Genomic DNA, 17,707 nt, shown 5'->3' with positions numbered 1-17,707 from the left:
GCTAAAATGGCTAACATCTCACAGTAAAACAGGTTAGAGGATTGCAAAAGTAGTGTTCCTTGGCCAGGCAAGAAAAATTCAATAATTAAAAAATACTTTTTTTTTGCATACATGTTTGTGAAAAATGGTCATTATTAAAATTCAGCGATCTATCTATGATTTGAGGAATTCAAACCAATGAATGGTATTAACTTTCCACCAACTTTAACTGAACCCATACTTTTTTGCAGTACTCTATCATGCTATTGCTTATGATATTATCCTTGTTGGGGAGTAGACAGAATATATATTAAGAGAGATAATGGAATTGTCCCATGCAGGGCATCCACTACACCACTTTAAGATACCAGGTGAGAATAAGTTTTAAAGTCTATCCCTAGGGACCAATACTTGCATAGTATCTAAAAATTTCTCAGTGTTGGTCTAATACCAGTTCTTTACACTGTAAACTTCAAAACTGTGGGGAAAAAAAAAAAAAACTCTTCAAACATTTTGCAGGCAGTTTATCTCTGTCCAAAAACTCTTGCTTCAGCTGATTCAAGATAACAAGCTTGTAAAACAGCAGCTGAAGCAGAAAGAACAGAGACTCATCACATGCACATCATATGCTCAGTGGCTTACAGTAAAAAACAACTCATGCATGAATTTGTAGACACATATAGATGGGTCAGGCAGCTGACAAGCTAACTTTCACTTATTAAGCTGTGAGAACCATCCTGATCTATTTTTCCTGTAGTTCATAGGTGTCCAGTGAGAGCCAGGCATTCTTAGGGGTATTACAGTAACTAATGGTATTGCTACTTTAATATGAAATGGAGTGGATACAACACAGGATTGTTGTGCAAAGCTGAGCTGCCTCTGCCTAGGGATGTCAAATGAAACCATTCAGTGTTAAGAATGTATCCCATTAAGAGAAAAAATAGGGTTGTGTTTGTTATGCCTGTAAAATGTGCAGAAAGTACTACCCATACGTGCTATTCTGCACCCACATCAAGGCAAAATTTATTCCCCAGAGTAACATGATATCAGGTTGACTTTCATTTCAAATAAGATCAATGGTTACCACCACAATGGTAATCACCATAATGGTTATCACCTAAGAGACAGAGGTGAGTGGAAGCAGGTTCCTGTGCAGTGCAGCAGGCAAACCCAGCATGTGAGCCCTGGTGTCTTCTACACCACTGATGGGCTCTGGGACCCCAGCTGCCCTGAGTTGGAGGACCATCACTGCAGGAATGATAAACTCCCAGTTACCCCTGAACTTGTGCAGGATTTGGTGGTCCACCTGGAAGCGTACAGGTCCATGGGGCCTTGGATGTGTACAAGTCCATGGGATTCATCCCAGGCTACTCAGGGAACTGGCAGATGTCATCACGGGAATTCTCTTAATTATGTTTCAACATTCTTGGGAATCCAGAGAAGTCCAAGATGACTGAAAGCTGGAAAATGTGGTCCTGGTTTTGAAGAAGGACAAGAAAAAAGATTCTGGCGATTACAGGCTGTTCCGTCTCACTTCCATGCCTGATAAAATCATGGAGAAGATTATTCTGGGAGTCACTGAAAAACACCTAAAGGACAATGCAGTCATTGGTCAGATCCAACACAGCTTCTCTAGCAGAAGGTCATGTCTAATAAGTTTAATTTCATTCTACAAGATCACCCAGCTAGTTGGCCAAAGGAAGCCAGCCAATGTAATCTTTCTGGATTTCAGTAAACCTTTCGATACTGTCTCTCACAGTATCTTTCTGGATGAAATGACCAGAATACCAGATAAAAGCATAATAAGATGGGTGAACAATTAATTGGCTGACAGGCCGGGTGCACAGATTTCTTGTAAATGGGGTTACATCAGGCTGGTGACCTGTCACTTGTGACATTCCCCAGGGCTACATTTTAGGACCAGTCCTCTTCAATGTTTTCATTTTGGATGAAAATTTGGACTCCATGTCTATGGGGAAAAAAAAAAAAAAAAACAAGAAATGGAAAAATGTGGGGAAAAAAAAAAAAAAGCAGCCCTTCCAGGAGCACAACAGGCCAGAGTTTTCAGTGTGGCTAACAGAAGAGGTTTATGCTTCCCAGTAGAGCACAAACCCAGCATGGGGAGAAATCACCTGATCTTAAGCACTTCATTATTACTAGATGGTGCAAGTTAGGGCAGTCCCCAACCTGCTATACATTGCATGTGAAGCTAAGCACTGCTTCACAAAGCTGCTTCAGATTCTCTGACATCTATCTGATTTCATATGTCAGCAAGATCATGGCAAGCCTTTTGTAGATTCATCTTAGCTGAATCCAGTAGCTATAACTGTGTATTTGAAGATACAATACATAGATATCCAAGTAGATGTGATGTTAGTGAGATACTTTCTTTATTCTTTCTCAAGTAAAATCACTGGCAGCCTTGTTTTTATGAAATAACCTGTCATGGTGAAACAAAAGAGGTTATAAACGGTTATAAATGCTGTACTTCAGATCTCTTAGCAGCAGTAAGTCCACTTTGCGCTGGGGGAATTAGCTGCAAGTGGCACTGGAGAGGCAACTCCCATCTATACCAAAAGTGCTATGATGAAAACCTTAACGTTACTGATAAGATGACTTTTGCTGAAACAGCACTCTTCCGGGAGCAGAATAATGACAGAAATAGTTTCCATGTGAGCACCTCTCTTCAATCTTGTTATGCCTATCTTAGTAGAGAACACAGCTCACCAGAGCCTGTGCTCTTTGAAAAGAATATCCCAAATTCAACCCTGTGCCATTACTTTGTTATGTGATGACTATCTCAGATGAGAAGTTGTTGCATTTTTTGAAAGCTGGCATTTCAGAAGTTACACCCAGCATGCAATATATTCAGAGTTAAATAAGGCATTTTTAGGCATTCCTGTAATGGGAAGTAAAACAGATAAGTGCCTGGAATGGAAAAGGCTCATCTTTTCCTCTAAGAAAAGTTAAAATTACTGTTTAAATATAATCTGCAGGGAAATCTGGCTGAACTTCATTTTCACTTTTGCTTCTAAATTCCTCCTAAAGAAAATTCTGTTGAGTAATCAACTCAGATGTAAAACTCCTTATTGTCATGCAGCTACAACATCACAGTTCATAGTTTTTAACCTGGCTTACTTATAGAGTTTTACATAGACTCTACATTAATATTTGCTTCCATGATATAATGTTGATTTAGTTTTTGTTTGTTTGTTTTGTATTTCTTATTTGTTTTTTAAAGTCTGTACTTTGACTTAACTTCAACCTCCCCTTGGTTTTGTGAAATATGTTCCATATATTGCCTTGCTGGTGGGCACTTGTGTTAATTCCCAGTGTAATATGTTAGAAGGTTTGGAAATGAGATACTTGCATATAAATGTCTCCACATTAAAGATGTTTAGACATAGGACAGCATGTACAGCTTTTATTCAAATTCCCACATTCATGAGACCGTACCAGTTAACAAAAGCATTCTTGAAAAAAAAAAATTCATTGAGCAACAATATGCCCAAACATAAAGTGAATCAAAGACAGAAAACCCTTTCCCAGTGGTAAACCATATTTAATAACAGCACAATTCTCAGTAAATTCAGGATACTGTATCTGAAGAAGCACAGCTGTCCATTAAACAAACTCCCACAAGTTCATTGTTCATCTGAAGCTAAAGTGCTGTAACATTCTTCTGAAGTCCTCAGAAGCAGATATAAAAAGTGCAAATTCCAGCATATGAGATGAGGAGCTCTCACAGACTCACACTCCCACTGTCTCCAGAATATGTGGCAGTTGACAAGTACGCAGCCTCAGTTTGAGGGCTATAGTCATCTCCTTAGAAAAAGAAGAAAAAGCATTACTTTTAAAATCTACAATAATACAAGCAAATAAATCACCTGATTTTAACAACCGAGTGATAAACACTGAGGACCCTACCGTAATTACATGCTAGTTCTGGGGATGCTGAAGTACAGCGACTCCTTAAAGCTGCTGTTAACTCCAAAGATATCCTGTTGCAATCATTTTAGAGGGAAGAACTCTCTCTAACCTGTGACCCAATTTCTGAATTTTCTATTATGTCAAAACTATCACTGACTATCAGTCATGCAAATGAAATAACAAAACTGAAATCTGGTTAGACAGCATCCATGGGAATGCTTGTTAGTAAAATCTGTGCAGCTGAAGAAATGTTTGCAGAACTGGGATTTCAGTGATGAGGTAAAACAGTCTGGGTCTTCAGTGCTGGTACAGCTCAAGCTGTAAGTTAAAATGATAACATGAACAATCCTTGTTCCTGTAACCAAGGCCATGTGGGTCATTTCCAAGGCTCTCTGGTAAAGTATCTGTGGCTTTTGTGCTTCAACTGCATACTCATCATGGAAAAAAGGTTCTTTCCAGTGTTTCTTAAAAATATATGGTGCTGAGAAATATAAATGTTTGTGCAACACGCAGTAAGTCATATGACAAAGATTTTCGGTCATTAAAATGAAGAAGTAAAACAAAACCACAAAAAGCAGCTACCACTCCTTTAATTTCTTCATTTCAGTAAGTGCTAAGAGGAGACCAATGCTTACAAAGCAAAAAAAAAACAAAACAAAACAAAACAAAACAAAACAAAACAACAAAAAAAAAAAAAAAAAAAAAAAAAAAACCAAAAAAAAACCCTACAACAGTAACACAAAAAGCCACAGAAAGTCAGTCTGTGTTCAGACAACACGCACTGAAATTATGTCTGGACATGCACCAGAGCTGTCCTCCAAAACTCTGCCAGCCTAGAGCTTACATTCATTTGCACATGGCCTGGTTCCACTGTAGTTTCACACCACCACACGGAAAGTGAAAAAGGGCCTTTGACTTCAGCAAGTCATAATTTGTGAACAGGTGAAAGTGCTTTTCTGAAAGTGTCATTTTCTGTATGAGATCTACTGATGCTGGTGGGTGGGATGGCTAGGGGCGAAAAGCATGCACCATGATTGAAGGTGAAGTGGAAGTCAGTGAAGATGTCATTCTCCATCTCCAATTCCCAGTTTTTATTACTCCTACAAAGTTTTCTTTTTAACCTGGTGACTTTCCAATTTTATTTTATTTTATTTTATTTTTAGTAATGGGAAACAAGAGTGGCTTCTCAAGTAAATCCTGTTATTGGAAAAGCCCAAACCTCTCTGTGTGTCCAGAAACCACTTTGTGTTATTTCCTCAGGTCCTCTATCAGATGTATCACAGTTTTGCTCCTTACACAGTGGTAGGGTAGTCATTTGTCTTCCTGGAGTGTATCAGGAAGCCTTGGGGCAGTCCTAAATAGACATCCCTGGCGGTTGCAGCAAGGAATTACAGCTGTACCCGGTATCACTGTACCTGACAGTGACCACAGCCTCTCTCCTGACAATAAAATAATCTATCAGATTTCAAAATTTATAGTTAATAAATGTGATTTATATATGCAGGTGTTTTAAGAGCTTTCTTATATCGCTTTACAGATTTCTTTTTCTCTTTTATTTTTTTTCACCAGTTCAGTGTTAGTACAAGATAGTCACATGCATCCTGATGCTATTAGAAATTACCTTTCCTTTGCCATGTAATAATTCCTGGGTGTCTAGCAAAGTCACATACTAAGATGAGAAGTGGCTCAGAAGATCATCTAATGCTCCAGAGAAATCAGATGTCATTTTATTTACTGACAAAACTTGTGGCTTGAGCCAAAAGCATAACAGACAATTGCTACAAAAAAGCTTTATGCCTTCCAAAACAACCAGCTTTCCCTGTGCATCATACCCAGCTGAGAATACTGGAACAGCAATTATTGTACAGGGGTGTGCATGGCTACATATGCAAGCTATCAGCAGCAGGCAATAAACATTCATTATTTTTATATAGAATGTGAGAAGGTCATTAAGTTAGATTTATAATGTAAAGAGTATTGATAGTAGAGTTTTTTTGTTGTTGTTGTTGTTGTTTTTTTAAAAAAAAAGTTTAAATTCAAAACTAGCCTCTATTTTGATGTCACATTATTTAAGTTGCAGTCTATAGATTTACATAGCTCTTACCTGTAAGGAAGAAAAAGCTGTAAGCATAAACATAAGAACATATGACTTACTGTTCTCATCTGTCAGGCTAGGGTTCAGTTTTCCTGTCTGTTGAAGTAAATGTAAACATATTTGTAAACAAAAAAAAAAAACCTTAAACATTTCAAATGGATGAAAAAAATATGTATCAGCAAACTATGTTTTTATAGCCCTCCTCACCCAAGACAGAACTTGCTTGTATCCTTTACAAAACTGTAGATGTTCAAATAAAAATATACATCCATACACCTTGTCTCACTTAAGCAAAAGGTGAGAAAAATAAAGCCCAACTCATATAAGGCAAGATCTCATTTTGGAACAGAGTTCCTCTAGAAAGAAAACATGGTCAAAGTCCAAGAAGCATTCCCAGGGTTATTAAAACTTCCAATTTCATTCACAGGAAAATAAAAAAATAAGAGAAAAATCCACTGTCTGAAGTAAAATGTACCTTTTTTTTGGCATGGCATTTCTTGAATGATTTTCTCTTTTGAAAGATTATTAAGGCAGAGAGAAGGACTGTTACTATCACACACGTGGCGATGATAAATAAGATCAGGGATTTTTGTCCACTATACAGTGTACTCAATAAAGCTGTCAAAATAAATAAATAAACAAACATGAAAAGAAAGTAAATTCATAACTTACAAAACAGGAATAGTTTATAAAGTTACCAATTCTGATTCTCCAAAGTCTTGCTCTGACTGAACATAGGATTCTTAACATGTATCAAAATGTGGTGTTCAACATTTTATGGATACTTTATTCTGCAATATTGCTATAAGAAGCTCTGAAATACATCTTTCATTTTCATGACATTTGAGCAAGCACTACTGCAATTTAGCTATACCCTATTTGAAGAATGATTAATTAGAAGTCTAGATCAGGAAAGATAGCCATGAAGATTAAAGAAATTAATGAGCAAAATAATGGGAGCCACCCTAAAACTAAAATACAGCAGAAAATGACTGGCTGTCTTTTGTGATGTGAGCTCATCTAGGTTTCAAAGACATAAATAACACTAACTTGTTTCCTTTCCAGATCATCAGTATTACATTGCTTGCTAGAATCAAATTCTAGTGATGGATAATAGGTCATTATGTATATAGCAAAGCACATAATCATTTTCAACACTCCCTCTCTCTCTCATACAAGTTCAAGGTGATATGAACCTAAAGTGGAAAAGTGAGCTGAAGTTTCTTCATTCACTTCTTTATTCCAAAAAATGCAGCTGTAGTTCTCACTCATGTTTGGCTTGAATGTGAGGATGCTGGTGACATTGTAGAGGCCATCTGTAGTCAGCGTGTAGGTGGTATTTGCAGACCCAGTGAGGCTGATGTTTTTCTCATTTTGCCAGAATACCTCCGCCAGAGGAAAGCCTTCTGACTGGCATATAAAAACAAACTTTGCTTCATCCCCTTTTCTCATCACTTGAGTGTTTATTATCCTGTAAGATGCTGCATAAGAACAAGTGGTGTGAAACTATTTTATGCAATGATATTAATTTTCCCACTTCACTTTCCCACCTTCCCTTTATTGTCATACTATATCTGTGTCTGTAACTGAAATGACAAAGGAAATTTTGTAGAACAACTCAGTAGTATCAGTTCAATCCTTCTCAGGCCCAGAGTGACGGGGCTTACTCCACTACTCTATCCAAGGCAGCAAATAACACTGAATTTGTATTTCATTAGCACAGAAGAAATAAGTGAAATCTCATGGGGCCCTATTTCCCCATCCTGAATACACAAAATAGTAGTTGTAGTACAAAAGAAATCATTCAGGCCACTTTAAGAAAAAGGTTGTTTTTACTGTTTGTGCTTCCATGCTTTATAAACAAGCATATTTTCAGCATATGAGAACTTTGAATTTCTGTAAGATCAATTCAGGCCTTAAAAATGTCTGTGTCTGTTTTTGTGCTTGACAATGTTTGTTATTTGATTGCTTGAATGGGAAATAAATGCTGCCTCATACCACACAGACATACAGCAATTGGTGGGAAATGCCAGAGGCCTTTTGAAGGACTGCTCTGCAATGCTATCCAGTCATGTATGGATTTATTACTAATGTCCTTTTGGCTTTGACAAACACACAAAATCACATGTACTTGTTCCTGGAGCCGCAGGCACTGTGGGAATTCCTAGACACTTGGGTATTTGCAGCAGGGCTCATAGGTGAACTAAAGCACATCTGAAAAATGCTTGGGAATGGCCAGAGGTGGCTTGACAGGGCAGTGGGGTGAGGGGACCACAGAATAGGGCATAGAGATAGATGGAGAGGCCCTCAGAGAAGCTCAGCTGCCATTGAACTAAAGGCTAGCTGTCACTGAGACAAGTGCTTTGGTGCACCTGGGAGCTGAGCACAGTATCTTGGTGAGAGACTTAGCCACGAACTCCTGCCATTTCTTGATTTCCTGCTAGTCTGTAGGAATTTAGTTGAGACATCTCAAATGAGTATGCACGCGCTGTCTTTCAACTGCTGTCTTTCAACTACTAACCTGTTACTTCCAAAGTAATGTACTTGTAGTCAGCGCCCTGGTAGTCAATAAGACAAAGGTATGATCCCGCATCTGTGATCTTGACGCTGGTGATTTGAAGAATAGCTCGTCCCGATTTCAATTCGTCATGTAACAGTGCTGCTCTTCCCATGTAATCGTGATGCTGAGATGGAGGGAGTGCTTTCCCCTTGTGAAGTGCATACACATCTCTTGATTCTGACTGACCTTGCCTCTTCTGCTCCCAGACAACACTTAAGAGTCCCAGGTTCAACGAGCCGTTCACAGGGAATCTGCATTCCATGGTCACATTGCTCCCAAATGCAGCAACGTACAGCTGCTGAGGAACTTCAACTGTAAATAAACCTAAGGTAGGAAAAGAAAACAGGTTTTGTTTGCTGTACATTCTGATTTTTTTTTAAGCTTGGGCAAGCAGTTTTCATACAGTTGGGCATATAGTCACTAGTTTGAAAGTTTTAAACATTTTTGTTCCTATTCACACTAGCATTTTTACCATGTCAGTTGTATCTATAGAAAAGCATCTCCATTCTCTACTGCTTACAGAGTCTGAAGGATAAGGATAAGAAAAGCTTTTTTTTTTTTTTTTTCACATTTTAGAATTAATTTAAGGCTGAGTCAGTGATTACACACTAAGCATTTTTCTGAAATTAAATCTGTATCTGTATGTTCTTGTAAGTCCTTATAAAAGTGACAAATAATTATTTAAACACTAAGCTTAGTTTTGTTACTCATTAAAAAGTGAAAATCCAGTATAACTCCTGAGAAACACATACATTTGCATGAGGTAAGTAAGTGTAACATGCAAGAATTGCTACGCAGAAACTGTGGTCTTCCACAAGTGTGAGACCACATGAATATCATTTGATCCCATGCAACCTTAGAAATGTACAACAGTATTACAAAAACATGCCAAAACAATCTTCCTAGCTGTTCACCAAACCTGAAATTCATATTGTTATGAATTGTTTATCATTTTGAAGTGTACTTGATAAAAGAAAGCTATTTATAATCCATTCCATATACCTTGTTACTACCTTCTATATTGGATTTACCAGATATTGGTATATTTAATTCAGAAACACTTGGTCATACTGACAATGACATTCAAAAGAGAAGTTCATGCACCTGCTCATGCATTTATTGATTTTTAATCATCTGTTTGTGAAATACTTACAGAGAAAGCTTCAATTCCTTTAAGCAATGCTTATTCTTTTTAATACAACAGTATTTAATACAGTTGATACACTGTTTAATACAAAAGAAAAATCATATAAAGAATTGCCAAGCTTTACCCATTTTAAATTGTTATTTGTCATTTTGTGTCTGCACAGAACGTATGAGTTCACTAACCTAAGTGAAGTTAAATAAGGAGTATACATGTACATTGCCATGTATCTGTCTCAAGATGATTAGAAAGAAAAAGAAAGAAGAAGACTTATCCCTAGTAATTATAATAATACCGATTTTTTTATTGAATACAAAGTGTGCAGATGGGGAACAGAGCAGTCTCTTGTTGATTACAGCTGGCCTCAGGCTGGGAACCTGCAGCTCTCTTCTTGTAATTCCCCATTTTGCACTGCCACATCACCAGGAATCCACTTCACTTCAAAAGGAATCCAGTTTACTCTGCAAACTCCTTTGTGCACAGTGGCCACCCAGGGGACAGGTACAGAATTATTGCAATTTTATATGCAGTGCTCCTCAGTTATTTTTCTCCCCCCGTGGTCCCCTTGTGGGTTTTAGTCAAGCTGCTCCTGCTACAGGGACAGATGAATAAGGTTGTTGTAGTTTGCAATTGGCTTAAGATGTTTTCTTATTATCTTTCTCACAGCCATGTAATTCAGGACACCCGCTGCCAACACACCATGCTTCCAAGAAGCATGATCATGGAAAGTGATGGACATTTGTCCTGTGCTCAGTGCTTACCCAATGCCTTCTATGAGGCATTGCAAAGCAGAGGCTCCGGATGCCACCAGCCATTCACATAGTTATCGCTGGAGGTGTTGCATCCCACACTCTGAGGGGTCAACAGTGTCATCACATTGGTCCTAGAGATGAGATTGGAAGGCAGTCTAGTTCCTCTCACCTGAAACCACCCAGAGCTGCATTTCCAGCAACAGCAGTGTCAGGATTTGGAACATTTTCTCAGGTGGATCTGAAATAAAAGAATTGCAGCTTTACAACAGCTACCTTCTCTTGCAGAGAACTAGAATGCTGCCACTAAAAGCCTTTCAACCCTTCAGAGCACCTCACAGCTATTAAAAACAAAACAAACAAACAAAAAAACAACCTACCACTAGAAAAAAAGGAAAATCCTGATTAAAATAACCCATTCTCACACACAGAATACGAACCACTGAGTTATATCAGTGAAGGGAGAAAAAACACTTCTACAACTTTATCCTTGAGATTTTCAAAATATCTGGATCTTGCAAACAGACTTAAATAATCTGATGGGGTAGAACTTTTACAACAGCTTCATGAGCTTCACATAGATTCTGTACCTATGAATAATAGAAGCAATTGCATTTGGCTTCTCACATGTCAGGGCATTATAAACACACACAAGCAGACTTATTTAACTGCCTGTACTAATTCATGATCTAGCTTACAGATCACCTGATCTAGCTTAAAAAAAGATCACTGATCCTGATTTTGTTTCATCTCTGTTTCGCATACTTCATTGAGTATACCTGTTATCTGGGTTTGTTATCTGAGTTCTTTAACCTCACAACCAGCAGATATCTCACATTCAACATGTGGTGCTGGTAATCTCAGGGCGGGGTAAATTAAAGCTTGCTTCAGGTTTCAGGGCTTTTGCACATGGTAGTGCCTGGCATGTATGAAGTACCTTGCATTGCTTACAGTAAACCAACAGCCTTTAAAGGAGAAAGTCCAGTCTTACAGTTAGTGTCTTCCTTTTCCAGTAACAAGGAAAATACTGTTAGAACTTTTGTATACAAATCAACCTAACTAAAACAAAAACAATCAAACAAGAAAACCTAGGGATAATTGTTACTGAAGAGACAATAGAGAAGAATGAAGAATTACTTTTAACAAACAAGCTCTAGTATTGTAGTCTGAAAAATCTCTTTTCTTCTGCAGAAAAATAAAATAAAATAAAATAAAATAAAATAAAATAAAAAAATCTTTCTGGATATCTCTGAAACAGATCCAGAAAACAGCATAAGGAAGTAAAGAAGAGAAGGAACAATTTTAGACTTCCCCAGAGCTTACTGGAGAAGGTTTTAGATTTTACTTCCCTGTTCACTTGCAACTCAGCTTGAAACATTCTGGCTCTGATTTTCTCAGGTACTGCATTTCTCTGATTGCTTCCACCTTTGAGTTCTCAGTACCTCAAGGTTTTATCAAAGTTAGAAACTGATATTAGGGAACTTTTCCTGGAAATAGAGACTTTAAGCTTTTGATACCACAAAGGTGGATGGACAACTGTAGAAAGCAGGTTAATTCATGTAAATGAAAGGACTAATCAGAGGACTAAGATGGCATTATTCAATGTGTGATAGATCATTATAATTTTAGTTGTATGAGCAAGGAGTTGATAAGTAGTATCAGCATTAATTTCCATTTCTTGAATGCAGAAACAAAGATCCTGTAGTGCCCTTAGAGCTGGGTTAAATTTCACTTATTTAGAACTACACAGAAATTTACCACCCTCAATCTCCTGCTATACTCACACACAAACCTACCTAGAAGCAGGTGAACGCAGGGGGAAGAAGTGAATGAAGAATTGAAGAGTATCTCACGCTAATGTTTGGATCCTTGACTTAGCTTTGTGTGGGATACTTACGGTGAACCTGCTCTCTTTTTATACCTCTGGGTACACTGAAGGTGAAAAGCACAGATCTGGTATAAAATAGTGGATCAGACTTTTTAAAATACGTGTTACTGAGAGTAGTAGGATAGAACAAAAAATAAAGGAATACATAACTAAACACCAGCAGATGGAAATCATGTTTTTTTTTTTATCAAATAAGAATAAGTCTTGTGAGACCAGAAGGATTAGTGTGAGAATAGCATAACACACACCATAGATAAGTAGGAGAACCCAAAGAGAGAAATTTGTTTTCATTTGTTATACTGAAAGCATAGCCCTGGAATGCTTGTGGGAATCTGCAAGAATCTGCACTAGAAACCACCTTTTGTTATTTCTGTGATCTTACTAGCAGGCATCAACCTGTTGCACTACCTCAGTGCAATCTACCTGTGCAAACTAATACTGTAGCTGCACCAGGCATCCTGACACACCCTCATTAAAAAAAGTCTCCACCAGTTACTGGAAAGTATTTTTATCTGAGCTGACTGTATCAGCCATTCATTCTGTTGCACAACAGCAATCAATGTTTGCCTATCTTTTGTAAAATGTACAGCTTGTCGTGTCATGCAATGGTCTCTGTACACAACTATCATAACAGGTTCACATGCAACACTTGCTTTCAGATGGCTACAGCATTTCCTTTTAGCAAAAGACCATTTATAAAGCATATTCATCATCTGTCTGTTACAACTTCATAGAGATACAACACATAAAAGTTGCGCCCTAAAAACCAGCAACTACTGGTTCTGGATTTGGAATCCACATATGAGAACATGAGGAAGTTGTGTGACATTTCAACAGCAATTCAGATCCTCTCAGTAAATGAATTTCCCAGACCAATCTGCAGAAGAAAAAGCAAGTTTTCACACAGTGCTGTGTGATTGTGAAAATGAAGGTGAGGAAAGCTTTGAGTTTTGAGGTTATGTAAACCATAGCACCACACATCTAAAAACTATCATGGCTTTTTATGACTTGTAACAGTTCCAGTTGAGTGGGAACAGTGAAAACAAAGTCATGGCAATATGAATGGAAAAATGGAGAAATCTAATCTCTTTCTATATAGCTTTTTATATCACTGAAAGTACTAAGTTGAAACCCATTCTTTACTTTTCTTGGTCCAAAATGAACATATTCTGATAAATTTTCTTACTGAGTGCTGAGTGAAGTCCTGAGGGAGGTTACAATAAATTGCTAAAATCCCACCACTAGGTCAAAAGTATGATAGGTATAGGTTTCCTCCTTTTGATTTGCTTGATAATGCCTATAACTTGAGTCTTAGCCCCAGCTGACATACCCCCAGGGATCATAACACTTATCTCCAAAAACAGAAGTAATTTTTGGCCAAAGGAATACACCAGGTCACATAAAATCTGAAGCAGTTTCCCTAAATTTTCCAGGTAATGAGAAAGATGTTTCTTGTTCCATCAAAAATTTTAGACCCAACATTCCCATTTCAAATAGCGCAAGTTAGGTACTTTAGGCCACAATACTGTTTTCAACATGCTACTTCATTTTCTATATAGATTTCATTAATTTCTGTAGACAGGAAAAAAAGAAAAAAAAAAAAAAAAAAGGTGCTTATCCTATGTATGTAGGCGTATGGTATAAAGATGCTCTTATGTGGCAGAAGAGGTAGCAAGAGGGGAACATCAAACTCTGATTCAGCCATGGAGCTACCAAGCAAAAACTGGGTACTTGCTTAATGTGGCTATGCTTTGTATAGATTTATTTGGCACATGTATGCCTCCTGGATATTATTCTGGGGAAACGCTCAGTGTTGCCAAGAATGAAAAATTTGCGAAAAGCTTGGTAAGCAAAGGAACATGGAAATCAAAGACTACTTTCACAGAATCACAGAATGTTCGAGGTTTGAAGGTACATCTGGAGGTCCAACGCCCCTGCTCAAGCAGAGTCACCCAGAGCAGACATCTTTGCAATCTACTCCTAAGTAATAAAGATTGAGGTCTACTTCTGTGTAACATGAACTGTGAATTCAGTTCTTTTTCCTTTATCGATGCATCTGAAAGATCACAGTGTTTTTCTCAGATAAAAGGAACATCTTAGTCTAAGACCTCAGTAGAAACCTCCCCAGCATCACCAATGCTTAGTAGTCTTGCTATGCTGCCAACTGCAGGATAACAAAGGCTCCTGGGAAGGACAGAGCCTACTTTATGCTCTCCACTAAACAAATACAACCCAGGATACAGCCACTGATTCAGGACCTTTATAGTCTAACAAATCATGCATAAACCCATAATCCTTTCTTGGAAACATAATTTCAAATTTTGTTGTTGTTGTTGTATTCCAGAGAATGGATGATTAGTATGCACATTAAGCATTGATGTAACAACACTTTGCAGCACTAAGCAAGAAGAGTGTTATAGACCAAGGGCCTATCTTCCACTAGAAGAACCAGAACTGCTGGAGAACCTGAACATGTTTCCAAGCTCTTCTTCAGGTTTAAAGCAGAAGTCAAAAGTACATGCCAGTTCAAAATAATTGCCGATACTCTACTCTGAAAGATTAAAGGACTAATAAACCATTACTTGGTACCTCTGAAGTAGGTACTGCAGAGAGGTGGACCCTGTGGACCAGCTTAGCACATTGGTAGTGCCTGCAAGGTTACCGTGTGCAGCTGTAGCAGGTAACACACAGTATTTTTGTACTGCAAAGTCATGGCCATCACAAAGCACAATGCACAAAGTACAACTCTAGAAATATCACAGAAAGACAAACTCAGCTGAACACCTGGGCTCTGTTCAGTCAGAAGGAAGTATGATACCAATACCAGGCTCATATGATGATTATACCACTTCTCATGCCTGTGCTTGTTTTGTTTTGAGGTAGTTCAGACCCTCCTGCATGCAACAGAGTTGTATGCTCATTTTGTTGAAAAACATACTATTTTCTTAAGCATATAAGTAACACTTGTAAGATTGTGAGGTATGTAAGCATATATGTAACACTTAAAAAATTGTGAGGTATGTAAGCATATAAGTAACACTTAAAAGATTGTGAGGTTCCAGTCATTGTTTGCTTTGTTTTTCTCTGCTACTGAAACTCTGTTGTCTTCTGTGTTTTATATGCTTTAGCAATCTTCCTTCCAGCCATCTCACATCTGCAAAAATTCATAAGCTTTTCCATGTCCTCATGAAATGACTAAACTTTTTTTTCCCGTTCAGTGAAGGATCCAGCTTCTGTGCCTTTAAGCTTGAAATCTCATTTAAAATAGTAATAAAGTCATTATTAGATACTCATATAAACTGCATCTGTTCTATATCTTACCAGCATACAGAATGTACTCTATTTCCATTTGAGGTATTTTGTTTAAAAAAATACTAGATCTTAATAAAGTAAAATACAACATTTGTTCAAAGTCTATTTCTTAGGCCTTTCCCATTAAGTCTCCCATCCTGTGGACTCAGACATCTGCCCTCGTTCTCTGTAACCATCTCAACCACATGCCCTCTCACCTGTTGTTTGCTCTCAGCTGTTGCACCCTTATTGCAGTCCCTTATCTGCCTCACTATGCAGTCAAGCTACTACTAGCCCGTTGCTTCATCGCTGAAGTTCACATCACCTGTGACAGCCTATTTGCATCATTTCAGTCTGCTCTCCATCTCACTTCAGCTTTCAGGTGAGAGGATAACATTCTCAGTTCCTTCTTTGTTGTTCTTTGCTGTTACTTTTCACTCTCACTGAATTGTTTACCATGTACCTATCACTACAATTGCAGTATATAAATTGCAAATACAACTAGTGCCTATTTTATCTGACATTTTTTTCCAATGTAAAATAGAGCAATACTAATAAAATCTCAAATTAAATAAGGAATTTCACTGATGTTAGGATAAGATTGGATTTAAATCTTTGTTAAATAAAATATCATTAATTACATTAAAACTAATGCAGATATGCATTCTAGAAAATATGTACCTTCCAGTTGTTAGCAACATCACTGTACAATACAGGCTAACAGTTCAGTGTGATTTCCAGCTTTACAAAAAGAGATACTTTTCCTGGGAATGCAGAATGTGATACTCCACAGACATGTCATGTAATCAAAACAGCCCTGCAGATGCTAAGGGATTAATAACAACCAGAGGAAAGCAACCAAAAACATTCAGACAGAAATGTATACATTGTTTTTGTTTGTTTGTTTTTTCCTCCTTACAGCTCTCCCCTGATATTCAGAATGAAAGATTTACAAACAGCAACATCCCAGTTCATAAGTTATAGATGTTCACTAGCACCACTGCTCTGCCTTTGCTTTTGACAGTCAGAAGGCTGGAGACTCAGATTCAGTTTCTAAAACTCTTCCTTCTCTGAGGTCTGAAGTTACACAGACCCATGTTTAAGGTCTGGGACTTATCCAGTCTCTGGTTCAAAATCCACTCCCTGCAAATCATTTGAAAATGAAATTAATTTAAGCAAATCTTAAGAATATAGAGAAAATCTGCAGTTCATTAACTAGAAACAGAGTAAATATAGATTTGTATTTTATAAGTGTTATACTCACATGGGATATTTATGCAACCTTTGGAAGAATCAGAAGGCTCACATAACAGTGAAGACTGTCAAAGGTTTACAGACAAAGCAGCTGTATCCTGTTTGCTTGATAGCAATGGCTATTCATCCAGCTGTCATAACCATTTTAACATAAGCATCAACAATGAAGCTTGTGTTCTTATTCAAGCTTTATGCCACAAAGCAAGTGACTATGTTAAAAGGAAACCACCAAGCTTCTTAGGAATTTATGAGCAGTTCCAGTTTCATTTTGATTTTGATACTTCATTATGAAAGTACTCTGAGTTCAATGCTGAGAACATGCATCCAAACAAGTTTATTCAAAGCATTATGCAGAGTTTATAGGCTCAAATTATGCTTTTAATTACACTCATATTTTTTTACTGGATTTACACCCACTTAGGGCAGTATACCGCCTTGGATTTTGAACTTGCATTTACTAGGATTGTTCTGCATTCCTGAAACCACCAAGTTATATTATCTTAATTTTTACCAGAATAATTTTTAAAAACTTCCTCAAGGGATTGTCTAACTTTTTTAGAATATATTTGCTGTTCATTTTCATCCATTTTCATCTATATTCCCATCTATAAAAAAGCAACCTTTCACAATGAAGCTAATCAATTAGCTTAGTTGTAGAACCTCCATCCTTAAAAATATACAAAACTTGACAGAACAAAGCCCTATTAATTGGATTTAGCAAGTCCTGTCTGTAGAGGGTTTATGTGGCAAGGTTTTGGTAGCGGAAGGCTGTAGTGGTGGCTTCTGTGAGAAGACCCCAGAAGCTGCCCCATATCAG

At 37.6% G+C, this 17,707-nt stretch overlaps 1 protein-coding gene across 9 annotated transcripts; it reads right to left on the bottom strand.

Moving 5' to 3' along the window:
* Nucleotides 1-3,375: 3,375 nt before the first annotated feature.
* Nucleotides 3,376-17,114, bottom strand: LOC311427112 (programmed cell death 1 ligand 2-like). Of its 9 annotated transcripts, XM_084504151.1 has the most exons (9): nt 16,901-17,043; nt 16,318-16,779; nt 12,254-12,389; nt 10,630-10,698; nt 8,526-8,888; nt 7,201-7,485; nt 6,480-6,622; nt 6,064-6,100; nt 3,376-3,804 (listed from the first exon to the last, which is right to left on the bottom strand). In XM_084504151.1, exons 4-9 carry the CDS (start codon nt 10,682-10,684, stop codon nt 3,722-3,724), a joined length of 966 nt encoding a protein of 321 aa, XP_084360277.1. In that variant the 5' UTR covers nt 10,685-10,698; nt 12,254-12,389; nt 16,318-16,779; nt 16,901-17,043; the 3' UTR covers nt 3,376-3,721. The 9 variants fall into 9 exon arrangements, with proteins under 9 accessions (XP_084360277.1, XP_084360280.1, XP_084360276.1 ...); XM_084504154.1 differs by lacking the exon at nt 6,064-6,100 and having other exon boundaries at nt 6,461-6,622; XM_084504150.1 differs by lacking the exons at nt 12,254-12,389; nt 16,318-16,779 and having other exon boundaries at nt 16,901-17,114.
* Nucleotides 17,115-17,707: the final 593 nt, after the last annotated feature.

This window comes from Aythya ferina (assembly GCF_964211825.1).
Source record: "Aythya ferina genome assembly, chromosome: Z".
Taxonomy (NCBI): domain Eukaryota; kingdom Metazoa; phylum Chordata; class Aves; order Anseriformes; family Anatidae; genus Aythya; species Aythya ferina.
The sequence above is the reverse complement of the archived record's forward strand: the minus strand, read 5'-3'. Positions and strand labels throughout refer to the sequence as shown.

What these genes read in the sequence shown, in the direction of transcription:
- LOC311427112 (XM_084504147.1), bottom strand. Translation starts at nt 10,684, where the DNA reads ATGTTCCAAATCCTGACACTGCTGTTGCTGGAAATGCAGCTCTGGGTG. An exon ending in CATTACTTTGGAAGTAACAG is followed by an intron (nt 7,486 to 8,525) that starts GTTAGTAGTTGA and finishes GTTCTTATGCAG; the next exon opens with CATCTTACAGGATAATAAAC. An exon ending in AATGCCATGCCAAAAAAAAG is followed by an intron (nt 6,101 to 6,479) that starts GTACATTTTACT and finishes TTACTTCAACAG; the next exon opens with ACAGGAAAACTGAACCCTAG.